Here is an 18,205-nt window from a genome sequence, read left to right as displayed (position 1 = left end):
CGATTCTCTTCCCTCCGACGCTATCCAACTCGTCAATGAAAATCACGCATGGGGCGTTGGCTTTAGCTTCCCCTGCAGACAAGTAATGTATAGAGAGATTGGGTTGTCTAGGGCAGGGTTTCAAACGTATGGTTGATCAATTATGACACAATATCATCTAGCTTGTAAACATTTTCGCAACCAGGTTTGGGTAAAAAACTTTTTTTTTTTTAACTGGGAAAAGTACATTATTAGGTTCAGGGTTGGAAGCCAGGAATAGGGTGAGACTTGAAGATGAGATGGGACTCACTGAAGAGGTTCCTGATGCGACTGGCTCCAACCCCCACAAACATCTCATCAAATTCCGAACCGGTGGCGTAATAGAAGGGGACGTCGGCCTCTCCAGCTACGGCTCTGGCCAACAGAGTCTTCCCAGTGCCAGGGGGGCCAACCAGCAAGATCCCTACAGAGAGAGAGTGCACAAGCTATAAACAACTATAAATTATTCATATTGTATTACTGTATAAAAGACTGAAATCCAATGTGGAAGTAAACAATAAGATATGTAACTAGCTGTGAGATAAAGTGACTAGCCATCAGAATGGATAAGAGTAAGAATAGATAACAGAGTAGCAGCAGCATATGATGAGAGTGTGTGTGTGTATGTATGTATGTAAGTACAGTGGGGAGAACATATATTTGGTACACTGCCGATTTTGCAGGTTTTCCTACTTACAAAGCATGTAGAGGTCTGTAATTTTTATCATAGGTACACATCAACTGTGAGAGGCAGAATATAAAACAAAATCCAGAAAATCACATTGTATGATTTATAAGTAATTAATTTGCATGTTATTGCATGACATAAGTATTTGATACATCAGAAAAGCAGAACTTAATATTTGGTACAGAAACCTTTGTTTGCAATTACAGAGATCATACGTTTCCTGAAGTTCTTGACCAGGTTTGCACACACTGCAGCAGGGATTTTGGCCCACTCCTCCATACAGACCTTCTCCAGACCCTTCATGTTTCGAGGCTGTCGCTGGGCAATACGGACTTTCAGCTCCCTCCAAAGATTTTCTATTGGGTTCAGGTTTGGAGACTGGCTAGGCCACTCCAGGACCTTGAGATGCTTCTTACGGAGCTACTCCTTAGTTGCCCTGGCTGTGTGTTTCGGGTCGTTGTCATGCTGGAAGACACAGCCACGACCCATCTTCAATGCTCTTACTGAGGGAAGGAGGTTGTTGGCCAAGATATCGCGAAACTTGGCCCCATTCAACCTCCCCTCAATACGGTGCAGTCGTCCTGTCCCCTTTGCAGAAAAGCATCCCCAAAGAATGATGTTTCAACCTCCATGCTTCACGGTTGGGATGGTGTTCTTGGGGTTGTACTCATCCTTCTTCTTCCTCCAAACATGGCGAGTGGAGTTTAGACCAAAAAGCTCTATTTTTGTCTCATCAGACCACATGACCTTCTCCCATTCCTTCTCTGGATCATCCAGATGGTCATTGGCAAACTTCAGACGGGCCTGGACATGCGCTGGCTTGAGCAGGGGGACCTTGCGTGCGCTGCATGATTTTAATCCATGACGGCGTAGTGTGTTACTAATGGTGTTCTTTGAGACTGTGGTCCCAGCTCTCTTCAGGTCATTGACCAGGTCCTGCTGTGTAGTTCTGGGCTGATCCCTCACTTTCCTCATGATCATTGATGCCCCACGAGGTGAGATCTTGCATGGAGCCCCAGACCGAGGGTGATTGACTGTCATCTTGAACTTCTTCCATTTTCTAATAATTGCACCAACAGTTGTTGCCTTCTCACCAAGCTGCTTGCCTATTGTCCTGTAGCCCATCCCAGCCTTGTGCAGGTCTGCAATTTTATCCCTGATGTCCTTACACAGCTCTCTGGTCTTGGCCATTGTGGAGAGGTTGGAGTCTGTTCGATTGAGTGTGTGGACAGGTGTCTTTTATACAGGTAACGAGTTCAAACAGGTGCAGTTAATACAGGTAATGAGTGGAGAACAGGAAGGCTTCTTAAAGAAAGAAAAACTAACAGGTCTGTGAGAGCCATAATTCTTACTGGTTGGTAGGTGATCAAATACTTATGTCATGCAATAAAATGCTAATTAATTACTTAAAAATCATACAATGTGATTTTCTGGATTTTTGTTTTAGATTCCGCCTCTCACAGTTGAAGTGTACCTATGATAAAAAATACAGAGCTATACATGCATTGTAAGTAGGAAAACCTGCAAAATCGTCAGTGTATGAAATACTTGTTCTCCCCACTGTATGTATGTATGTATGTATGTATGTATGTACGTACGTATGCACGCATGTATGTACAGTACCAGTCAAACGTTTGGACACAACTACTCATTCAAGAGTTGTTCTTTATTTTTACTATTTTCTACATTGTAGAATAATAGTGAAGACATCAGAGCTATGAAATAACACATATGCCATCATGTAGTAACCAAAAAGATCAAAATATATTTTAGATTCTTCAAAGTAGCCACCCTTGCCTTGATGACAGCTTTGCACACTCTTGGCATTCTCTCAACCAGCTTCACCTGGAATGCTTTTCCAACTATCTTGAAGGAGTTCCCACATATGCTCAGCACTTGTTGGCTGCTTTTCCTTCACTCTGCAGTCCAACTCGTCCCAATTGGTTTGAGGTTGGGAGAATGACGGTCAGGTCATCTGATGCAGCACTCCATCACTCTCCTTCTTGGTCAAATAACCCTTACACAGCCTGGAGGTGTGGTGGGTCATTGTCCTGTTTAAAAACAAATTATAGTCCCACTAAGCACAATCCAGATGGGATGGTGTATCGCTGGAGAATGTTGTGGTAGCCATGCTGGTTAAGTGTGACTTGAATTCTAAATAAATCATCGAGTGTCACCAGCAAAGCACCCACACACCATCACACCTCCTCCTCCATGCTTCACGGTGGGAACCACATATGCAGAGATCATCCGTTCACCTACTCTGCATCCCAAAGACACAGCGGTTGGAACCAAAAATCTCAAATTTGGACGGAGACCAAAGGACAAATTTCCACCATCTAACGTCCATTGCTCATGTTTCTTGGCCCAAGCAAGTCTCTTCTTATTGGTGTCCTTTCGTAGTGGTTTCTTTGCAGCAATTCAACCATGAAGGCCTGATTCAAGCAGTCTCCTCTGAACAGTTGATTAAATGTGTCTGTTACTTGAACTCTGTGAAGCATTTATTTGGGCTGGTAACTCTAACGAACTTATCCTCTGCAGCAGAGGTAAATCTGGGTCTTCCTTTCCTGTGGCGGTCCTCATGAGAGCCAGTTTCATCATAGCGCTTCATGGTTTTTGCGACTGCACTTAAAGAAACTTTAAAAGTTCTTGACATTTTCCCGGATTGACTGGCCTTCATGTCTTAAACTAATGATGGACTGTCGTTTCTCTTTGCTTATTTGAGCTGTTCTTGCCACAATATGGACTTGGTCTTTTACCAAATAGGGCTATCTTCTGTATACGACCCCTACCTTGTCAAAACTAAACTGATTGGCTCAAATGGGGACTCACTGAAGGAAATTCCATAAATTAACTTTTAACAAGGCACACGTGTTAATTGACATTTATTCCAGGTGACTACCTGGTTAAACTGGTTGAGAATGCAAAGAGTGTGCAAAGTAGTCATCAAGGCAAAGGATGGCTACTTTGACGAATCTCACATATGAAATATATTTTGATTTGTTTAACAATGTCGTGGTTACTACATGATTCCATATGTGTTATTTCATAGTTTTGATGTCTTCACTATTATTCTACAATGTAGAAAATAGTCAAAAATAAAGAAAACCCATGAATGAGTAGGCGTGTCAAAGCTTTTGACTGGTACTGTATGTGTCGTATGCATGTGGTTTATGTGTTAGCCCCTGAAACCCTACCTCTTCATTTTCATCTTCCATCAGAGGAAGATAGTGTGCCTGGCTGCCTGCCTAAGCAACTTCTTGAATTCAGCATTGTTCAGTCAGTCTAAACCTGGGTCTTGTTCATTAGGACACAGAACAATTTTTTTTCGAAATGTTTTGCAACGGAAAACAAATGTGAGCCTTTCTTATTGAACAAATCCAGGTAGTCCTTTCTGTAAATGTTTTTCTTGTTTGGTGCCTAAAGAACACAATCCTGATCAACTAAAGACCATAACATGTATGCAAGGTTGACTAACTAAGTTGCTTTCGATAAAAGAGTCTGCTAAATGGAATATATTCTTATTATAAAACAGCTCAGTGGTCTGCTGCACCTTTCGGCAGTCTCCCTCCGAGGACAGTGAACTTCTCTGGGCTCCGGAGGAACTCCACCACCTCCTGCAGCTCGTTCTTGGCCTCCTCTACCCCCTTGACGTGCTCAAATGTCACGTTCTTCATCTGGACAGGGTCCACCGAGTCCAGGCCTGATGTGGTTCGGAATCGCACTGTCCAGAATGGTTAGATTAAGGTTCGAAATCACACTGCTCGGATGCAAACACATTCTTAGCTATGGTTAGTTTTTTTTTTTTCAACAAATCACTGTTTTTTAAGAAGCATTCAGTAAAGTAAATTGATGGAAACACTTAGCATCACATCAAGTTCTCGATTACTCATCATCCGAATTGACACACCAAAAGAATGCTCAGCAAATTTGAATGCATCAGCAAAAAGTTAAGGCTCAATCTGGGAGGTTGTTCAATTGCCATTTAAATACATTATATAGGCTGCCCATTTATTTATGAAGAATGGAACTTTAAACAGACAATATACTGCTTCATAAACCATCATGTCACTCTCATGGACTGCATATGAAGTTGACAGTGGTTACACTTCTCCAGGCCCATCCCTCTGCAGTGAGGAGTGCAGTTGGGCTGAAACGCAAACTCCAGATTGTGGCTTTAAAGTAAAATTCCACCCCAAAACTTTTGGTATTTGTTTCATTCGTCCATTGTTGACATAGGCCCAAAATGTTTTGCTTGTCTGCAATCAAGTTTCAAGATATGTAACTTTAAAAATAAATCATCCCTGTATGATGCATTTTGCATCATTTGATGCATTTTGCATCATATGGGGTTATTTCTGTATACCAATAGTTTTTGGGTGGAGTTTTCCTTTAAAAAGTACACACCAAGCTGCATGCCAGAGTACACACCAAGCTGCATGCCAGAGTGAAGGTCTTTGAGCTTGATAAAATGAAAAAGGAGCCTTTACCCGATAGGAAGGGGGTCTTGGAGAGGCCGTAGAGTCCCACCAGCAGCAGGACCAGCAGTATAAACCTCGTCCTCCTCAGAGAATCTGCAGAGAAGGGGAGAGAATGTGTGTTTCAATCCGCTTTCAAGAAAAATGTAAGTCGACAACACTTATCTCTTGCTGCAGTGAGCATTTAATTATCAATGCAGGCCTTCGAGGCCTGTGGGCTGAAATGTTGGTAATTTAATGCTCACTGCAAGGAGAGTAGACTTTCATTTTCTGAATCCGCTAACAGCCAACATTATGGGAGGCAACGCAGACCTAGTTCATATTTAGAAGGAAAGAAACAAGAGACAATGTTGTGAAACGAAGGAGATACTACCTGAGCTTGTCCACTGAGAACTGCGTTTTGGTATTCCATCTTAAAATGTTTAGCCATGTTGTGTCTCAGTGTGCATGGCATGGCCCTGGTCTTATTGTGTAGTGTGGTGTTCTGTAGCGTTGTGTGTGTGTGTGTGTATACACTTGCCTTGTTTGCGCTGTGTCAGCGCCTGGGATTTTAGGAATCCCTCGGCAAACCCTGTCTTAAAAGAATCTTGCTGCCCATCTGGAATGTTCTTGCTCTTCAGGAGCTTGTCCAAGGTTTCCACCTCCATCCCCTTATCACGCGTCAGGAGGCCCTCCATGAGACAACAGAGTCATAGATGTTTACAATGCATGGAAGGTACGATCCTTCCTTGTCTAATGAGGAAATGCTTGTTTTTGTTTTCTGTTGTAAAACATTTTAACACATTTTGGTATGATGTGACATAATGAACATGACCCAAGTACTCTTTCCATAGAGTGACAGAGTACAGACAAACCGGGGTCTCACCTTCATAAAAGATGGGGTAAAGCCATCTGGTTCCATGGGACGCTCAAAGCCTGCCTGCAGTCGCTTGTGTTTCCTTAGAGTTTTAAAGCCTCGGCTTTGGACCCACACTGGAAACAAGGGCACACGTATGTTTAACATATAGAAAATCTAACTATACATTTATAAGATGTTTGGTAAATTTGAATGCACTTCAGGCGTTCAATCATATGGGAGAGTGATTGTAAAACAATATAACAAACATCCTGCTATGAACTTTGGCTTTCACCTGGAATTGTTTATTTATGTTTGAGGAAAAAAACTACTTTTCAAACCATATGAGCTAGTACATAATAAAAGTATAAATCAATCAAATACAAATATGACAACCTGGTCTCAGAGCGATTTGCATGGTATGTATTAATTTGTGGATGTCCATCACCCATTATGTATTTTTTATTTTACCTTTATTTAACTAGGCAAGTCAGTTAAGAACAAATTCTTATTTTCAATAACGGCCTAGGAACAGTGGGTTAACTGCCTTGTTCAGGAGCAGAACGACATATTTTTAGCTTGTCAGCTCAGGGATTTGATTTTGCAACCTTTCGGTTACAAGTCCAACGCTCTGACAACTAGGCTACCTGCCCCCCCAATAAAGAATTCATAAGATATGATATAGTATGAGATGTTACGAATTACAATTCGTATTACACAGTATGTTACGAATTTGCAAAACGTACAATGTTACAAATTTGAAAAATTTACAATATGTTATGAATTTGCAAAACATTTGATATCTTATGAATTCTAGTTAGCTGGCTAACGTTAGCTAGACTAGGGGTTAGGGTTAAGGTTAAGCTTAGGAGTTAGGTTAAAGGGGTTGCAGATAGGGGTAGGGTTAGCTAAAAGGGTTAAGGTTAGGGGAAGGGTTAGCTAACATGCTAAGTCGTTTCAAAGTAGCTAAGTAGCTGCAAAGTAGAAAAAAAGTAGTAAGTAGTTGAAAAGTTTCTAATTAGCCAAAATGCTAAAGTTGTCCATCCATTATATGTCCACCCACCAACCCCGATCAACCAAACTACTTTGCATTAAGTAACCATCTGTCTTATCATTATGTTTTTATTTATTTAACTAGGAAAGTCAGTTAAGAACAAATTCTTATTTACAATGACAGCCTACCCTGGCCAAACCCTAACCCGGACGATGCTGGGCCAATTGTGCGCTGCCCTATGGGACTCCCAATCACATGCGGATGTGATACAGCCTGGAATCGATCCAGGGTCTGTAGTGATGCCTCTAACACTGAGGTGCAGTGCCTTAGACCGCTGTGCCACTCGGGAGCCCACCAAAGTAACCATAACATATCGTACTAATTTCAGTGTCCCGGATTTACATGTACTATGTTACATCTAATCTATGAGACCAGGCTGAATATTATGATATCATAGTGAATTCATGACATGTGAATTAACAAGCCTTCCCCAACTAACTGGCAGATATCTCTCTAAAATTATTATTATTATTTTGCTCAGAAAACATTTTTTAATTGAAATAATTTGTAAACAAAAATTGCCCTGCGAGTGATTTTATTTGGCCCCCAAAGTTTTCTGAGAAAAACAAATGGAACTGTTTTATTATTATTATTTGGATTGTTGGACATAAGACAGTAAAAACACCAGCAAATCAGCTCCAAGTGATTTCAATTTTGGAAATCTGTCCTAAAGTATTCCCACATCTAATAGAGAGATATACAGTATGTGATGATACTCAAAATGTATGAAAGATTTGAAATGATTATGCTTAGTCAAATGTTGTATCTGTTTGGGCTTCTTGGAGTCTACAAATTATTCATAATTAAGTTCCCCCCCTGACCATCCTCTCAATAAAAACATTTAAAAATCGGTCCACTAGTTGATGAACCCTGCTTTATATGTCTAGTTTTAGGAACATCTAGCCAAAATATCATGACATAAGTGAGTCAAAATGTGTGAAATTTGTGAAAGTCTAAATCAACATTTTGGCCATTTAAAACAGTGTGTGTCCACCTTATCGACAAGGGGAGATGCACTCTGAACATTTTACTTTTTTCTTGGTTCTACTGATGTGCTTGTCTGTCTCCGACATAAAAAAAAAAAAAAAAAAAAAAATATATATATATATATATATATATATATATATATATATATATATACTTTTTGACTTCCACACAAAATTACTTATTTATTTTTCAGTTTGAGTGTGTAGGTCGCATTCTTTATCATACAGCTATGAATAGGAATCGGGAGGTTTGGACCGGAAGAGCAGCTTTTCTAAGGACCGCCCCCTTGACGTGAGGTGGCAAAGAGGAGACAAGAATGTGATGTAATGACGCAGATGACCAGTGGATGAAGCCAGAGACATGTTTATTAAACAGAAGCCTAGAATGGCTAGTCTTTTGTGCTCTGACTTACAAAACTTTGGGAAATTAATAAAATAAGTAATTTAAGCATATTATCAGTCAGCAAGTAACTGCATCGGGCACTTTAAGCTTAAATAGATTATAGAATATAATGAATTTCTGTTACCTGGCCAGTAGTGGAGCTCTGTGAAAATGGATTGAAGAGGTGAGGGGATCTGTCTGCAGAAAACAGGGGAGTCAATGCCAATTTTGCCACCAAAGAACCCTAGAAAGACAGTATAAGGAGAGTTGGATGTACATATTCAACCCAAATGGTCTTCTTCACTTCAGACAATCCTCTTAGGATTTAGTTACATTTATAACCACATATTCGTGATTCTCTGTCTTAAAATAAATGTGTTCATATAAACGATACACAATTAATTCCATAAAATACAGCAAATCGGTGCTATGCAAAAACATGCATTTTTGGTATTTTATTAGGATCCCCAATTACGGGGGGCCCAAACAGTAAACAAAACACACACAAAAATATATATATATATACACAAAACACTACATAATACAACACAATGCACATTTTATTAGAATTTATATATACACACATATACTGAACAAAAATATAAACTCAGCATGCAACAATGTCAAAGATTTTACTGAGTTACAGTTCATATAAGAAAATCAATAAATTGAAATAAATTCATTAGGCCCTAATCTATGGATTTCACATGACTGGGAACACAGATATGCAGCTGTTGGTCACAGATACCTTAAAAAACGTAGGGGTGTGGATCCGAAAACTAGTCCGTATCTGGTGTGGCCGCTATTTGCCTCATACAGTGTGACATCTCCTAAGCATAGAGTTGATCTGGCTATTGATTGTGGCCTGCAGAATGTTGTCCCACTCCTCTTCAATGGCTGTGTGAATTTGCTGGATATTGGTGGCAACTGGAACACACTGTCGTACACATCAATCCAGAGCTTCCCAAACATGCTCAATGGATGACATGTCTGGTCAGTATGCAGGCCATGGAAGAACTGGGACATTTTTGCTTGATTACCAACAACGACGAGACGGCCGACAAGGAGGAGGTGAGGGCCCTCAAAGAGTGGTGTCTGGGAAATAACCTCACACTCAACGTCAACAAAACAAAGGAGATGATCTTGGATTTCAGGAAACAGCAGAGGGAGCACCCCCTTATCCACTTTGACGGGAGAGTATTGGAGAAGGTGGAAAGTATTAAGTTCCTTGGCGTACACATCACAGACATACTGAAATGGTCCACCCACACAGACAGCGCCTTCCTGAGCAGTATGGCAGCTGCGTGTTCCCATGGTGTTTATACCTGCGTAGTATTGTTTGTACAGGCGTTTGGAAATTGCTCCCAAGGATGAACCAGACTTGTGGAGGTCTACAACTTTTTTTCTGAAGTCTTGGCTGATTTTTATTGATTTTCCCATGATGTCTAGCAAAGAGGCACTGAGTTTGAAGGTAGGCCTTGAAATATATCCACAGGTACACCTCCAGTTGACTCAAATTATATCAAATAGCCTATCAGAAGCTTCTAAAGCCATGACATAATTTTCTGGAATTTTCCAAGCTGTTTAAAGGCACAATCAACTTAGTGTATGTAAACTTCTGACCCACTGGAATTGTGATACAGTGAATTATAAGTTAAATAATCTGTCTTTAAACAATTGTTGGAAACATTACTTGTGTCATGCACAAAGTAGATGCCTAACCGACTTGCCAAAACTATACTTTGTTAACAAGAAGTTTGTGGAGTGGTTGAAAAACTAGTTTTAATGACTCCAACCTAAGTGTATGTAAACTTCTCACTTCAGCTGTACATATTCTTATTTATTCCTTTACACTTGTGTGTATAAGGTAGTTGTTGTGAAATTGTTAGATTACTTGTTAGATATTACTGCAAGGTCAGAACTAGAGGCACAAGCATTTCCCTACACTCGCATTAACATTTGCTAACCATATGTATGTAACCAATAAAGTTTGATTTGATTTGAATGGTGGCAGATGAATGGCACGACAATGAGCCTCAGGATCTTGTCACGGTATCGCTGTGCATTCAAATTGCCATAGATAAAATGCAATTGTGTTCGTTGTCCGTAGATTACGCCTGCCCATACAATAACCCCCCCGCCACCATGGGGCACTCTGTTCACAACGTTGACATCAGCAAATCACTCACCCGCGCAACGCCGTCTGGCCGTTAATGTTGACACCGGGATTCATTTATGAAGAGCACACTTCTCCAGCGTCCCTGAAACAGTTTCTGGCAGTTTGGGCAGAAATTCTTCGGTTGTGCAAACCCACAGTTTCATCAGCTGTCCGGATCGCCATTCTCAGACCATTCCGCAAGTGAAAAAGCTGGATGTGGAGATCCTGGACTGGCGTGGATACACATGGTCTGCGGTTGTGAGGCTGGGTGGACGTACTGGAGACAGCTTATGGTATAGAAATTAACATTAAATTATCTGGCAACAGCTCTAGTCAGCATGCCAATTGCACGCTCCCACAAAACATGCGACATCTGTGGCATTGTGTTTTGCGACAAAACTGTACATTTTAGAGTGGCCTTTTATTGTCCCCAGCACAAGGTGCACATGTGTAATGATCATGCTGTTTAATCAGCTTCTTGATATGCCAAATGTGTCAGGTGGATTGATTATCTTGGCAAAGGAGAAATGCTCACTAACAGGGATGTAAACAAATGTGACCGACCGGCTCGATTAGGTCTTATGTAGCAACATTTTTTTTGTAACACTGGATAAAAGTATAGACTTTGAGCTACAAAATGGTATATCATATACACTACAGTTGAGGAACTTGTAACCTTACTTGAGAAAATGGCCATTGAATGTTTTGGTAAACCTACTGGAGAGCTCTTCTTTGTCTACACCCATTCAGCATCATTCACACCCTCTTAAGTTAGCCCCACCCATCTCTGAGGATTCACATGTGAGGCCATGTACTAAACAACCAAAGAATTCAAGACTAAAGGCTGGTTTATACTATATCTAATCGACAGTTGTCGCAGTGACATCCTAAACATTATATTGTCGTCCGACATCAAACTTGTCGTTGTCGTTATGAAAAGGTATAAACACAAAAACTACAGGCTGCATGACATCAGCTTTCTGGTGGTCCAAAATAGCATAACACCAATAAACCCACCCATTTAAAAATGAAAAGCAACTTGTTTTGGTTCACTTTTAGCTTATTGGCTAGCTAATGTTAAGTTAGCCAGTTCAAATAATGACCATATACTTTAACTGACAATGTCAGGGGCACAACTTTCACTGGGGGGGACATGTCCACCCCACATTCTTAAATTGCATTTTTGCTCCCACCAGTTTTATAATTGGAATGTGATACAAAACGAGGCAATGATGTGCTTTAGGACCATGCAAACACCTCAGAGCGGCTGGGTAGGCTGTTTGGAGTGTTTATCCGACAGGATAAAATATTTCAATAGTTATAATAATTATGTCCCCCCACTTCTAAAACCAAAGTTGCGCCCCTGCCTACACATACTGACCAGCTCATGTTACAGACAGAAGCGTGCTACATGGCAGACCAATCCGAACTCATCTCTCGGCATGTCCAGCCCAGCCATTACCTCAGCCAATCATGGCTAGTGGGAAGGTTTCTGTCTTATTCCATGGCTAAACCAACTAGGCTAGTAATTTAACAATTTTATTTGTATTTACAGATGGCATACAAGTTTGTTACTAAGGCACATGAAAGTTTACATGTTCCAGAAGACATTTCTGCCACAAAAAAAAACGCAATAATACAATTTTAAAAAGTTTACGTTCAAATGGCTGTCCTGTGAGGTAGTGACGCGTGACATACGCCTAGTGTCCTGAAACCAGTCACAAATTTGTGCACAAAATTTGAGAGAAACAAGCGTTTTGTGCATATGAATAAATTCTGGGATCTTATTTCAATGTATGAAACAATTTATGAAACATAGGGCCAACACATTTGCATTTATATTTTTGTTCAGAATAAAAATGTGCCCCTTCACAGTCCCCAAGGTGTTCTTTTATCCATTTCTTTAACAGTTTTTTTTTGCTAGCTTGAGTTACCTTGGGTGGCAGAGAGTTCCATGTAGTCATGGGCATGGCTCTATTTAATACTGTGTGTTTCCCAGCCTCTGTTCTGGACCTGGGGACTGTGAAGAGACCTCTTTTTGCATGTCTTGTGCAGAACTGATGAGTGTCCGAACTGTGTGCCAAATGCTTGAACAGGCAGTTTGCTACATTTAACACATCAACACCACGCACAATGACCAATAGTGTCAGGATAGTGAGCCAGGAGAGATTGACATGCATATCACTGACATTCAACCTCCGTGTACATCTAAGTGCAATACGTGCTGCTCTGTTCTGGACCAACTGCAATTTTCCTGTCCTTCTTTGCCGCACATGACCACACAACTGGGCAGTAGTCCAGGTGCAACAAAACTATGGCCTGTAGGACTTGCTTGGTTGATATAGATGTCAAGAAAGCAGAGCAATGCCTTATCATGGACAGACCTATTCCAATTTTAGCACAACCATTGAGTCTATATGTTTTGACCATGACAGCTTGTTATCTAGGGTTACACCCAGCAGTTTAGTCTCCTCAACTTACTCAATCACCACATTATTCAGTAATAGATCAAGATGAGGTTCAGGGTTGAATGAGTTTTTGTCCCAAAAATGACGTATTTAGTTTTTGACATTATTTAGTGCCAGCCTATTGCTAGTTACCCATTCTAAAATTGACTGGATCTCTATGTTAAGGGTGTCAGTTATTTATTTTACTGTCGTAGCTGACGTGTATACAGTTGAGTCGTCAGCGTATATAGACACACAGGCTTTATTCAAGGTCAGTGGATGGTCATTAGTAAAAACAGAAAACAATAATGGCTCAAGCTGGCTGCCCTGCGGTACACCACACTAAACTGAATTTGCATGAGAGAGGCCTCCATGAAAGAAAACCCTCTGTTCTATTAGATAAAACTCTCAATCCATGATAAGGCAGAGAGTGTAAATCCATAATGTAAATCCATAACCCCTATGTTTTTTCTGCAATAAGTTATGATCAATGATGATATCAAAAGCTGCATTAAAATCTAACAAACCAGCTCCCAAAACCTTCTTATTATCAATTGCTTTCAGCCAATCATCAGTCATTTGTGTCAGTGATGAGCATGTGGAGTGCCCTTCCTTATAAGCATGCTGAAAGTCAGTTAATTTGTTTTCTGTAAAATAACATTGTATTTGGTCAAACTTTTTCCAAAAGTTTTCTAAGCATTGGTAACAGGCTGATTGATCGGCTGTTGGAACCATTAAAAAGGGTGCTTTGCTATTTTTGGGCAGCGGAATGACCTTTGCCTCCCTCCAGGCCTGAGGGCACACACTGTCTTCTAGGCTTAAATTGAAGATGTGGCAACCAGGAGTCACAATGTATTCTGCTACCAACTTCAGCAATTTACCATCCAGATTGTCGGTACCAGGTAGATTGTAATTATTTATTGATAGCAACAACTTTTTCACCTCTTCCACACCAATTTTGCCTCATCATCACAAGATGTATTCTATGCTCCAATCACAAGCAGGCAACGACACACACACCCTTTGATATGGGCCCCAACAACACAAGAGGCTATTTAAACTCAGCTAAATCAGGTTATAGTAGATATACTACAGTGCCTTGCAAAATTATTCATCCCACTTGGCATTTTTCCTATTTTGTTGCATTACAACCTGTAATTTAAATGGATTTTTATGTGGATTTCATGTAATGGACATACACAAAATAGTCCAAATTGGTGAAGTGAAATGAAAAAAAGTACTTGTTTAATTCTTATGGCTTGAATCCCGCTAACGGGATCGATGTGACAACAGCCAGTGAAAGTGCAGGGCGCCAAATTCAAACCAACAGAAATCTCATAATTAAAATTCCTCAAACATACAAGTATTTTACACCATTTTAAAGATAAACTTGTTGTTAATCCCACCACAGTGTCTGATTCAAAAAGGCTTTACGACGACCCAGCCACGTTTCATCTTCAATGCCCTTGCTGATGGAAGGAGGTTTTCACTCAAAATCTCACGATACATGGCCCCATTCATTCTTTCCTTTACACGGGTTAGTCAACCTGGTCCCTTTGCAGAAAAACAGCCCCAAAGCATGATGTTTCCACCCCCATGCTTCACAGTAGGTATGGTGTTCTTTGGATGCAACTCAGCATTCTTTGTCCTCCAAACACGACGAGTTGAGTTTTTACCAAAAAATTATATTTTGGTTTCATCTGACCATATGACATTCTCCCAATCTTCTTATGGATCATCCAAATGCTCTCTATCAAACTTCAGACCAGCCTGGACATGTACTGGCTTAAGCAGGGGGACATGTCTGGCACTGCAGGATTTGAGTCCCTGGCGGTGTAGTGTGTTACTGATGGTAGACTTTGTTACTTTGGTCCCAGCTCTCTGCAGGTCATTCACTAGGTCCCCCCGTGTGGTTCTGGGATTTTTGCTCACCGTTCTTATGATAATTTTGACCCCACGGGGTGAGATCTTGCATGGAGCCCCAGATCGAGGGAGATTATCAGTGGTCTGTAAGTATGTCTTCCATTTCCTAATAATTGCTCCCACAGTTGATTTCTTCAAACCAAGCTGCTTACCTATTGCAGATTCAGTCTTCCCAGCCTGGTGCAGGTCTACAATTTTGTTTCTGGTGTCCTTTGACAGCTCTTTGGTCTTGGCCATAGTGGAGTTTGGAGTGTGACTGTTTGAGGTTGTGGACAGGTGTCTTTTATAATGATAACAAGTTCAAACAGGTGCCATTAATACAGGTGGAGGACAGAGGAGAAGAAGTTACAGGTCTGTGAGAGCCAGAAATCTTGCTTGTTTGCAGGTGACCAAATACTTATTATCCACCATAATTTGCAAATAAATTCATAAAAAATCCTACAATGTGATTTTCTGGATTTGTTTTCTAATTTTGTCTGTCATAGTTGAAGTGTACCTATGATGAAATTACAGGCCTCTCTCATATTTTTAAGTGGGAGAACTTGCACAATTGGTGGCTGACTAAATACTTTTTTGCCCCACTGTATATTCATGTCATAGCTAATTTGTCAATGATAAATATTGATACATTACTAGCTGAAACACTTAAATCTCCAAAAATAAGTGGGTGATGGGGATTTCAGAACCAAACAGGCTACATTGTCCCCCATAATCTGATAGTGGTAGTGGGGTGGTAGATGCCTAATCTCCCTTATGGCTCAGCTCAGGTGCCAACATATTACATACCCCGTAGACATACGGTACATAATTTACACACACACACACACACACACACACACACACACACACACACACACACACACACACACACACACACACACACACACACACACACACACACACACACACACACACACACACACACACACACACACACACACACACAGCTCAGAGGCCCAGCTAATGGGCTCAATCAGCCGCAGATTTTAATTTAGAATGGAAAATGAATGTGTTTATGCAACAAATGTTAGTTCATCCTATCAAACTGAAAATGCATCGATTCGTTCTCTAAAACGCATCATTCCTGTATCGTATTTGAGCCCATGCATCTAGATACCTATTGAATCATCTTGAAAGGAAAATATGCACATCCCTACGGGTAACATTAATGTCAGCATTCGTCTAAGATTATCTTAGTGCTAAGATTATCTTAGTGCTAAACATAACCTTTATGTTTTTGTAATAATCACCAACCAGCAGTAAAGTTCCAATAGTCTTCATTATCAATAGGCATGTCCTTAGCCTCACCATGCTTGTTGTGAAAGAATGACTGCGAGGACAGGTGGGAGGTCCTCCAGGCCTTTTGGCTGGGGCTGGATGAGGACGGCACACCCTGTTGACTCAGACGTGGTAACACACCGCTCACTATCTCGTCCAGCTGCCGCACACCCAGGTCAGACAGGCCCAGGTCCCTCAGGCTCCACGTGGGCTACGCATACGAGCACAAACAGGGATGGACACACACACACACACTTTAAATGCTTTATTTGAATCCACAAATCATATTACATATCAAAAAGATTCAAACATTTCAAAGGTTACAGATACATGGACACTTCTAGATACAGAAAGCACCTTCACCATATATACTAAGCTGCCCATGACCGCTGACACAGAGCAGTATTTGCAAGCTGCTTTGCCTTGGTTCTTGGCAGGCCTATAATCTGTAGGTCACGTGTGTTTACCTCGTTACTATGCAAGTCCTGTTCTGTGGCATGCTGTTTCTGCGGAGGTTTAGCAGTGGCACTGCTGCTGCTTCCCACTGAGCTCTTCAGGGAGTGGAGGGCGTTGATCAGGTGACTCAGGGGGACAGTGACCTGCCAGGAAACACAGACATCAGTTCAAAGACACTAATTCCTGTTGAGTATAAAACTACAAAATGGACAAGACCAATTTAAACCTTTGTCCACACAACACGAACTCTGTCATGAACAAAGTGAGGCTGTTCCAAAAGTATTGTATCTTACTATATAAAAAGGAAGTAAAGAAACAAGGAAGGATGGAAGTAAACAAGGAAGGAGAAGCAGAAAGCATTCATGAGTGAAGATACATTCTGGGTGTTTTTTGTTATTATTATGGAATAAAAATATATAAATGAACAATGGCCAGTATATGCTATACTATAGTAAATACTATGAGCAGAAAAAATTATGCCAACCGCCATCATAGCCCACAGAAGAAAAATAAGAACAAAGTAGAATTTTGCAAAAGCAGAACACTTAGTTAAATGAACCTTGGTTGACCGGAAGCAGTTGCACATTTAAATACAGCTGCAAAGATTTGATTATCTTATTGGCAGCAACAATAGACTTTCGGTTTTGCCTTCAAAATAAAAGTCTTCGTTAAAACGCTATGTGTATGATACGATATCGATATTTGTTTGCTGCTTTGCATAGTCATGGTGCATAATGTTCAAATTGTTACAAAATGATAACTACTAAACTAAAGAGAATGACTACTTTATAGAAGATAAATAATATAAAAAGTGGAGCACAATGAGAAATGGCTGTTTTTAATATGTAATTTTATGATATGTGTATGACTGGTGCTATGCTTAAATGTGTGTCTTGGTTCTTACAGATCCTATCACGGTTATAATTTATTTCCAGTTTGCTTGAGTTGTATTCCTGGATGATAATATGGCCTAGTCACTAGTGTCTTAAAGCCTCATGCGTTTTATCCTAGCTCTGTGAAACCATAACACTATGTGCTGTGCCCAGGAGTTGTCTTGCCATCTCTTGCTAAAAAATACAAATCATTTGGTCATTCAGAGTTTGTGATTATTTACCCATGCAACAGGACATAGCCGCCAATGCAGTTCACTGTATAAGGAATACATATTGAACTGTAGAGGAAAACGTTTACTACACCTCTCAGCTAAAGTGAGGTGCAAGACTCAATAGGGTCTCCACCAACCAAATATGTTTAGGGGATGGTGTCGTACGGACTGTTGCTGGATTTTTACTCCACCGCCTCCATAGTCCCCAATGCAATACAGTGTATTGGACTCCACTACCGGTCTCAGCTAAAGTGGGGTGAAAAAGGCTCAGTAGGGTGAGTTTGAACAAAAAGCGAAGTCATAGGAACGCTGGTCTTTTACTGTGGTCAAACAGCTTAAAATGGGGTGACAGGTCCCTATACGGTTCAAGTATAGCACTGTGTCATAGGACACATAT

General features: G+C 40.6%; 1 protein-coding gene across 6 annotated transcripts in view; it reads right to left on the bottom strand.

The window, feature by feature from the left end:
- LOC110530001 (ATP-dependent zinc metalloprotease YME1L1) overlaps positions 1-18,205 on the bottom strand; it is a 58,001-nt gene that overhangs the window by 16,296 nt on the left and 23,500 nt on the right. For 3 of the 6 annotated variants that reach the window (XM_036985537.1, XM_036985539.1, XM_021612746.2), the window contains exons 2-10: positions 16,715-16,846; positions 16,278-16,458; positions 8,587-8,685; positions 6,050-6,156; positions 5,705-5,855; positions 5,197-5,280; positions 4,260-4,430; positions 290-442; positions 1-72 (exon numbers count right to left, since the gene is read on the bottom strand). The exon at positions 1-72 is cut by the window's left edge and continues 61 nt beyond it. In XM_036985537.1, the coding sequence (XP_036841432.1) occupies positions 1-72; positions 290-442; positions 4,260-4,430; positions 5,197-5,280; positions 5,705-5,855; positions 6,050-6,156; positions 8,587-8,685; positions 16,278-16,458; positions 16,715-16,846 (1,150 nt within the window). Of the gene's footprint in view, positions 73-289; positions 443-4,259; positions 4,431-5,196; positions 5,281-5,704; positions 5,856-6,049; positions 6,157-8,586; positions 8,686-16,277; positions 16,459-16,714; positions 16,847-17,187; positions 17,261-18,205 lie in introns of those variants that run through there. The other 3 variants (XM_021612749.2, XM_036985538.1, XM_036985540.1) reach the window with 3 other exon arrangements.

This window comes from Oncorhynchus mykiss, chromosome 8, assembly GCF_013265735.2.
Source record: "Oncorhynchus mykiss isolate Arlee chromosome 8, USDA_OmykA_1.1, whole genome shotgun sequence".
NCBI lineage: Eukaryota > Metazoa > Chordata > Actinopteri > Salmoniformes > Salmonidae > Oncorhynchus > Oncorhynchus mykiss.
The sequence above is the reverse complement of the archived record's forward strand: the minus strand, read 5'-3'. Positions and strand labels throughout refer to the sequence as shown.